We start from the raw sequence: 8,601 nt of genomic DNA, 5'->3' as shown, positions 1-8,601 counted from the left end.
CGCCGATTAGATACCTAAAAATGTCGATTGCCGTTGTGGAAATTGAGATACCCGAGACACCGGCCGCGCCTGGGGGTTGAAATTCGCCGCCCAAGGTCGTCCTTTTCGACCCTCCGGCCTTTTCTCACTCTGTCCATACAGCGCGTTTTCATTTTCACCTTGGCTCTCACCATACGGCGACGACGCCGTATGTGGAGAGCCAAGGTGAAATGAACGCGGCGATGGACAGAGTGAGAAAGGCCGGAGGTCGAAAAGGACGACTTGGGCGGCGAATTTCAACCCCCAGGCGCACTGGCCGGTGTCTCCGGGTATCTCAATTTCCACTAACCCGGCATCGACATTTTTCAGGTATCTAATCGGCGTGGCAATATGTTTCGGCGTCGCAGCTTTTTTATCCCTTTTTCCGCGCAAGCCGCAGCGTCGAAAAATAGGGAAAAAGGCGCGGCTTATAGTCCGAAAATTAAGGTATATGTTTTTCTGATAACATCTCTCTAACAATATATTAAAACACACTTAAATCCTCCTAAGACAAAGCTGTTTTCCAGATGCTGCCTCAAAAGAAATAAATCACTTTATAACCTCAGGTGGGAAATGCTTTATAAAAGGTTCAGTCGTTATGTAATGTACTGTATGTATGTTATAATTGGGCTAAATCATGCAAAACCACCAGTGTGGTCAACAAATTCTAACACCACTGCATTTAAAAAAAATGCTAACTAATATTAAACCTAGAAAAGTGTCATATGAATTATTTTACTTCAGCCCCTTATCTTCGCTACACAGTTTCCTAGAGCCAGTAAATACACTTCTTGTGAAGGTTCGTAGACTTACAATATTGCGATCTGAGAAGTTTCGGATGGGATCCTCAGCAGCAAGAGAGACAGAGCTGAGCATGATGAACACCAGGATGAGGTTGGTGAATATGTGGTGGTTGATGAGTTTGTGGCAAAACACCCGAAACCTAAAGAGGAAGGAAAACAGAGCACAGCCCGAGACATCAGTGTGATCCGAGGTCTGACCGTGTGTATGTGTCCGTGTGTGTCGCTGTGTGCTTCATACGGGTTGGTGGTGCTGAAGATGAAGAAGGCACTTCCCTCTGGGATAGGGGTGATCTTCTCCTTCTTTACCAGTTCAGAGATGACCGGCCGAGGCCCTGATGGAACTTCTGGATCCTCCTCCTCCTCCGCTGCAGTGTCCTCAATCTCCTCCTCTTCCTCCTGACGGACAAGCAGAGCGTTTTAAAGTGTGTTTAACTCCTCAAAATGTAAAGATAGGGTATTGTTTAATTCAGAAGGTAAGAATACCTTTTCCTCTTTTTCGTCCTCCTTTTTGTCCCTGTAATGAATATAGATATTGTTATAAACGATGGAGAGGAGTTTGAGTATATACATCTGGGCATGTTTGCCACAGAATGACATGGTAGGAGATGAGCTGTCACCCTTTCTTGGGTTCGTCTGTGTTGAGAGACTCTGCGTCTGCCAAGTTGTCCACAGCGATAGCCAAGAAGACGTTCAGCAGGATATCTGAGCAACGTGTTCAGTAAAGGACAACGCTCTGTGTAAAAACACCATTAATAAAAAGATGAATGTAGGTGAACTCATGTTCTCTCAGTTTCAGCGGTTTTGCGCATGGCGGAGGATACAGTTTCCGCAGATGAAGAGGATGATGAAGTAAAAGCACACAATCATCCCAGAAGAGGAAGGGCCTCCGTACGCCATGATGCCATCGTACATCACAGCGTTCCAGTCTTCTCCGGTCAGGATCTAAAATGTATCAGAATATACATTTTTGTGGGAGAATAATCAACAGCCGTTTTCTCACATTTATAGAGTTCATTGTCACAAAGGAGGTTCAGGTGATAAGGTGGGGGAGGGGGTTACCTTGGTTGGTGATTGGCTAATGGTTACACAAGCCAAACAATCGTTATGACATCATAAAGTGGCCAAAATCTGATCAGCTGATTTTCAGATAGGTTTTTATATAAATGGATCAGGAGAAAAAGTGAGCCAATCTTTTTTCCTGAAACTTTCAGAATCTCTTTACACAGAGGGGACACATGTTTATGTATAACAGACATGAAAACGTGGATTTTGCATAATAGGTGACCTTTAACATGGCCAAATATACTCAATGTATTTGATTGATACTTAGAGAGTGCATTGTTCTAGTAATTAAAAATACTAACAGATAAAGGTTGATTAGAATTGAGATGTATCTAGAGACAATGTTTGGCACACGTTTTGCATTTGTCCATTCATTTATCTTTAAACACCAACCAAAATACTGAATATATACTAAGCAGTACGTTTGGCAGTTCAATTTGATGGACTATGACAAACGATGTGATAGTGACTCTTCTTTAATTACATCAAACCTTGCCTGGCATTTCTTTACTACTACTCTCTGCAGTGAGCCAATACTGGGTTATACATCAGCCATATTGATTAATTGCTCTGGCTCTGTTTCTCTTCTCCCTTCAGCAGTCTGTAAAACCTCTTACTATGATTATTTCTAAATCTGAATCACACGACAGCATTTTTCATTTTTATCTGCATTTGGAATATGTATTTTCCATAGGATGCACCAATGGGCAAATACTGATTGTTTGCTTTTCCTACTGCGTTGTCCTAATCTGAACAGTATATACCTGAAACACTGTGAGGAGGGCTTGGGGAAAGTTGTCGAATGTACTCCTCTTGGTCTGGGTCTCGTCAAAGTTGAACTTTCCACCAAAGACCTGCATGCCTAGCAGCGAGAAGATGATGATGAAGAGGAAGAGCAGCAGCAGCAGGGAAGCGATGGACTTCATGGAGTTGAGCAGAGACGCCACCAAGTTACTTAGAGACTGCCAGTGACTGAAGTAGAGGAAAGAGAAAGAGAGAGACAGGTGATTAACTCAACACCACACACACACACACACACACACACACACACACACACACACACACACACACACACACACACACACACACACACAGTAACAGTCTTACCGTGTGACCTTGAAGATTCTCAGCAGGCGGACGCAGCGGAACACAGAGATACCGAGAGGAGACATGATTGCCAGCTCCACCAGGATGGTTTCAGTGATTCCTCCACACACCACGAAGCAGTCAAAGCGGTTGAACAAGGACACAAAGTAGCACTGTAGCCCAAGACTGTACATCTTCGTCAACATTTCACATGTGAACAGGGTTAGCAGCACCTTGTTGGCTACATCTGAAACCCAGAGAAAAAGAGATAACATTAAACAAATAAATTGGAGCAATATATAAGGGGTTTAGGGTGACACTTAAGGACAGTAGAAATGTTGCTAAAAAAGAATGCACAAAATGGTCGATGGTGTTCAAAAAACAAAAAACTGCATTGAAATAAATGTTATATTAATAAAACTGAAATGGATAAAGTGTTCACTAACATTTTATTTGTATTATACATTCCTAATAAGACAATTGGAAAAATGTGCATCACAACATACAATATTTATAAATGCCATAAGATGTATGTTCTCCTTCCCCTGGGTTTCCACCTACCTTTATTGATTTGTAAAATCAATAGATAATTATAATAATAATAATAATAATAATACAATAATTATAATAATTCATACCCTGCACTTGTGTCAGCCACATGGGCTGGTTGTAATGCTCTGATGATATGGTGAGTGTGTTGAGGAACACCAGGATGATGACCAGCCAATAGAAAGGCACCGATTTGACGGCCAACCGGCACTTCCTGCGGCAGAACCTGTTCCAGCGACGCCAGCGCCGACTGCAGGAGGAGAAAGCAACGTTAGTGCAAAGAAAAACACTACATGTGTCACGCTTTGCTAATTCATTGATTAAGAAGTACACATGATTTGGTCACAAATATTACAGTGTCCAAACAATAGAATAAATACATCACCTTAGTGTTTCCTAACAAAATCACTACAGTCTGTATCCAATAATAAGAAGAATGCAAAGGAGTGAGGGATAAGAGCCACGGGGGAACTGCATCAATACTTTTTTGCAAGTCACACGTTACAGTAAATGAGGTGAAAAATACTGCGTAAGACTGTTCTCTAAAAACACCTTAAGGCACATGCTGACTTTCTAAAAGCTGTTGATTTATCATCCTCAGTAAAGACTCATTAAAATACAGTAAAATGAAAGCCAAGCACTTCAAAATAAAAAATCTGTATAATATAATGCTGGGCATGAACCCCTATGGCAAAAGCTGTATGCACCATGCAGAGACAAAGACTCACAAAGATACTGACCTGAACTTTGACTTTGAAATTTTTTGACTGAAAGAAAGAAGAACGTCAAAGTTTACAAAGGAAGGTTGTAGCAGAGGTGTGTTAGGCATAGAAGATGTCCAACTGCAAAAGTCAACAGAATTATAGAGTAGGAAGTCAATATACATGCAAGTTTTTATTGTGGCTGTTTGTCCTGTAACCTGAAAAGCAGAGGTTTCTTTTAGACTGTAGCAACGCTCCAAGCAGCTATCTGTTGTATCTTAATTTGAAGTAAAAAAAGTGTTGTTGTTTGTTGTTCTCACCACAGAGGTCCGCAGCATGGTGTCTTTTCATCCTCCCCGTTTTGGTTCTCTGTGTTCACAGATTCTGTTTCGCTCGCTGGAACGCTCGCTGCAGCAGCAAATAAAGCACATAATTACAAAATAATACTCGCTTCACTGTGGCACCACATTCTTCAGATTCAGTGCCTCCCAGGGGCAAGAAGTGTGAAAAGAAATAAATCGGAGACTGCCTTTCTCACATCACGTTATTCTGACAGGAAGTTCTTCAAAAAGGAAGTGAAAAGAGGCACTGAAGGAACACATTTGACTAATGATCAGAGATTTTAAAAAAGGATCATACTCCCAAGCCTATGTGCGTCACACTGATTTGATACTGATTTAAAAAAATAAGCAACATAATGATTGTGTTTTTCATTGCTAAACCACGTTACAGCTACAAAACTTTGGACCCCATAGAGAGGAAGGAGCTGAGCACTGTGGCTGTGCATCACTGTCATCATTAGTATCATTTACCAAGTGCTGAAAGGGAGCTGACACGGGACAGGCGAGAGGACAGCTGCTCTATGAGGGCTGACTGATGCAGACAATGAGGGAGCAGAGGGAAGAGGGGAGCCGGCCGAGGAGGACAGAGCTCTTAAAGCTGTCTCTGAAATGCTACACTCAAAGTACTGCCAGCGCTGCGGAAAGACTTTCTGCGCAGACAGATGATTAACTGTGCGAAACGTCTCAGTGCTTTAACTCGTGTGAGGGAGCGTGGTGTGTGCCGCTGCTTAGCTTATGTAGACGTGTTGGCTTTGATTCCTGAGCGGTCGGACAGCTCTCAGCTCTGAAAATAGTGCTGACTGCTGGAGTAGTGATCTGGGTTTAGCCCTGTTTCCTATATTCATACTGAGCCCCTGCTTTTGAAATGGGACATGGAAAGGAAACAGGGCGTGCCTGCTATCAAACGACAATTTTATTCCATATGAGACTAATTTAATAGTAAAACATAAAAAAAGGTTTAGAAACAGAAGACCTTTCAAAAAGGAAAAAACAGTGAGGAAAAAAGGAGAGAACAAAAACTGGAAGAGGCCGTGATGCTCGGACACAACAGGTTTGACAGAATAATAAAGCACAAAGTGATGCACAGCAACACACACACACACACACACGCACACCAACACACACTCTGGATGCTCCAACTGGGATCTTTTATGCCACTGTTGCTTACACTTCTGATTCATTTGTTTTTTAAAGGTTTGTATTCACCAATTATGTGGAGTGTTTGTAGACAACAGATCAATGATTCTTCAATGATAGATTGTAAGTCGCTTTGGATGAAAGCGTCAGCTAAACAACATTAATAATAATAACTTGAATTAGAGTTGTAAAGTATTATGTTTGTTTTTTGAAGCAGCAGCAGCAGCAACAGTGATCCTCTGGCACTTTTAGTTTATGGTGTTTTTTTATTTAATATGTTCTAATATGAAGTTTTTATTAGTTATATTTTGTGTTAATGGTTTTTCTGTCTGTCCGGTTAATCAAGGCAAGTTTTGTTTTTTATAAAAAGGCAAACAATCTATCCAAACATTATTATAAATAGAGAATAAATTCTGAAGACAGTCTGATCTGATTCTGGTCAAATTGACACATTTTCCCGTAGCAGATTCATTTGAGCATCAAACACTCACATACACACACATACACAAAAGCAAGAGAACACTGGAGGGAAACCACAGGATTTACCATGAGTGTCGGACGACTGGCTGAACCACCCAAACCTTCCTTTCTTCTTCTCAGTAAGGTCAGCCAGAGTCACCCCTTCATGTGTAATGCATGCAAGCCCATGCATTCAGACACAACGGCACAGCAGAGGGACATGGGGGGCGAGAATGGGCTGCTATCAAAATGGGTCAGAGCAGACAAGCACCACAGGACAACAACAGTATTCAAAATATCAATATCTGACAATGACAAGAGCAGCAGGAGCCACGGGGGCTGGGGACACTGAGGAGGGCAGAAGAACAACACGGAGAGCCGTTAGTCACTGAAGGCGCCTGCAGGTGACGAGGCCCTGCGCTAACATGTCACAGTGCTAAGTAAAGCATTTGCATGGCAACGTGTTAGCCGGGGATCGTCATGTATCGTCGTCAGACACCAAAAGCCGGGATGGGTGTGTGGACCTACCTCCCCGTCACACAGAACCTCCGCGGATTAGGGAGCCTAAACTTTAACTCTATATGTCAAGTATGACTAGAGGAAAAGACAGGTGGGAGAGGCGACAGTAAATGGACAGAGTGCATTAAAAAATGAGGGGGGAGATCGTAATGAGAAGACAGAATGTAAAAAAATAAAGATTGTACAACTCAAACTAAAGGTGCATAATGTTGAAGTTCTGCATCATGCGCTGCTTATATAAAGAGGATTTGGATTAAGAGTTTCTCTACTGCTCAAGTAACATATTTTTTCCTCTTCTCAGATAAACTGTAAGGGTAGTCGCAGCGTGCTCCACTTCTATCAGTGGCTGCCATCGAGCATGAAGATAAGAACAGTCTGTACCGCTCTGCTTCAAACACCTCTTGCATCTATGTTATGTTGGTATGAACATGTATGTGTTCTTTGATCATAGTGAGGAAAGTCTCACTGAGTACAGCTGAAATATTCTTCATCATTATGGGAAATTCCATCATGAATTGTAAATAAATCATTAGATTATAAAATGTGTAACATTAGCTGACCTTTTACCTGCAGCTTTGATCGATCAGCAGGCTTCACCTATTTCTGCTTCACTTAGTAATTTCCTACAATTCCCATGATGACTTTCCGATAAAACTTAATCAGACCAACATCAAATCTGTAAGACTTTCAATACGGATTGTTTTTGCTTTCGTCTGTCAGTGGAGAACGTTCGTTGAAATGATGTCCTCTCTGTTGGACTTCTTCTTACATGATTGTTAAAAGAGGAGCAACATTGTAGGGCTAAAATACGAGCAAATGATTTAGATTGTAGGTTTGTTTACTAATATCTGCTGTTTCTGTGCTAGATATGTCTAAACATGATGGACCAGTTATCTAAAGCAATAAGAAGAATAGAGTTTTCTAACACTAAATAGACACAGGCATGCAACCATTGGTTTGGTTTTAAACAGTATAAAGGGATACATATTTCTCTTAAAAAATCGAAACATTATCTCAACCTAATCAACTTTAAAAAAATAAAACTCCAACTATGACACATTAAAGATTTCTAGGGTACAAACTGATGCATTTCATTATTATATATAAATACTCTATATACTTATATATCAGTGGTTCCCAACCTTTTTTCCCAAGAGCCCCCCCAAATGACTCCTGTTGGAAGTATCGCCCCCCCCCCACACACACACACACAAAAGCGGTAATTAAAGTTTCAAAGTCTCAAAAATGCTACAACTACTGTCACAAACTGGATGAATGTGAAGTATCTTGTTAAAGGAGGATGAAAGCGTAATTAAGGAGCACTATTGGAGTGACTTTGATGGTTATTGGACTCAGGATTAATTCATTTCGATGCCCGCTGTATGAAGAAATTAAAGGACGGCGCAAGTGGAAACAATTCACGAAGGGATTAAACTGTTTAAAACACATGCTCAAAGTAAGCCGGATTTTGCCGATGTGTTTATGTGGATTCAAAAGTCGTAAATAATCTACAAAATGGAGGAGAGCGATCTGATCGGAGCAACTGTGACAAAAAATCCAACTGAAACCGGCATGGACAATGACTATGTTTTAAAAATGCGCTTATCCAGAAAAGCCTGGTTTGGACAATTTACGGGCAGAAGAAACATTTCTATAGAAAGAATTATACATTTCTGTCTTTTTACGCCTTTAATACTCACTTGAATTGTTATTCAAATGAATTAATCAATTATTAGTATATATTTTAATGTAATGTAGAGACAAGGCATTTAGTGACAATCATGTATTGCGTTACAATTACGGTATATGTAAAAAAAAAAAAAAAAAAAATCTAAATATGATATTTGGCCTCAAATCATCTGAGGCCTGGCGCCCCCCCTAGGATCTGAAGCCTGGCGCCCCCCAGGTTGGGAACCACTGCCCTAG

At 41.0% G+C, this 8,601-nt stretch overlaps 1 protein-coding gene across 7 annotated transcripts in view; it reads right to left on the bottom strand.

Annotated features, from left to right (window-relative positions):
• The window catches only part of cacna1da (calcium channel, voltage-dependent, L type, alpha 1D subunit, a), a 49,567-nt gene that overhangs the window by 20,491 nt on the left and 20,475 nt on the right, over positions 1 to 8,601 (bottom strand). For 6 of the 7 annotated variants that reach the window (XM_010771933.1, XM_010771934.1, XM_010771938.1 and 3 more), the window contains exons 9-19: positions 6,244 to 6,318; positions 4,540 to 4,627; positions 4,259 to 4,285; positions 3,608 to 3,768; positions 2,991 to 3,216; positions 2,648 to 2,855; positions 1,643 to 1,763; positions 1,439 to 1,523; positions 1,305 to 1,335; positions 1,060 to 1,217; positions 832 to 961 (exon numbers count right to left, since the gene is read on the bottom strand). In XM_010771933.1, coding sequence (XP_010770235.1) covers positions 832 to 961; positions 1,060 to 1,217; positions 1,305 to 1,335; positions 1,439 to 1,523; positions 1,643 to 1,763; positions 2,648 to 2,855; positions 2,991 to 3,216; positions 3,608 to 3,768; positions 4,259 to 4,285; positions 4,540 to 4,627; positions 6,244 to 6,318 — 1,310 coding nt within the window. Of the gene's footprint in view, positions 1 to 831; positions 962 to 1,059; positions 1,218 to 1,304; positions 1,336 to 1,438; positions 1,524 to 1,642; positions 1,764 to 2,647; positions 2,856 to 2,990; positions 3,217 to 3,607; positions 3,769 to 4,258; positions 4,286 to 4,539; positions 4,628 to 6,243; positions 6,926 to 8,601 lie in introns of those variants that run through there. The other variant, XM_010771939.1, reaches the window with a different exon arrangement.

Source organism: Notothenia coriiceps, unplaced genomic scaffold (assembly GCF_000735185.1).
Source record: "Notothenia coriiceps isolate Sejong01 unplaced genomic scaffold, NC01 NC01_scaffold00010727, whole genome shotgun sequence".
Lineage (NCBI taxonomy): Eukaryota > Metazoa > Chordata > Actinopteri > Perciformes > Nototheniidae > Notothenia > Notothenia coriiceps.
The sequence above is the reverse complement of the archived record's forward strand: the minus strand, read 5'-3'. Positions and strand labels throughout refer to the sequence as shown.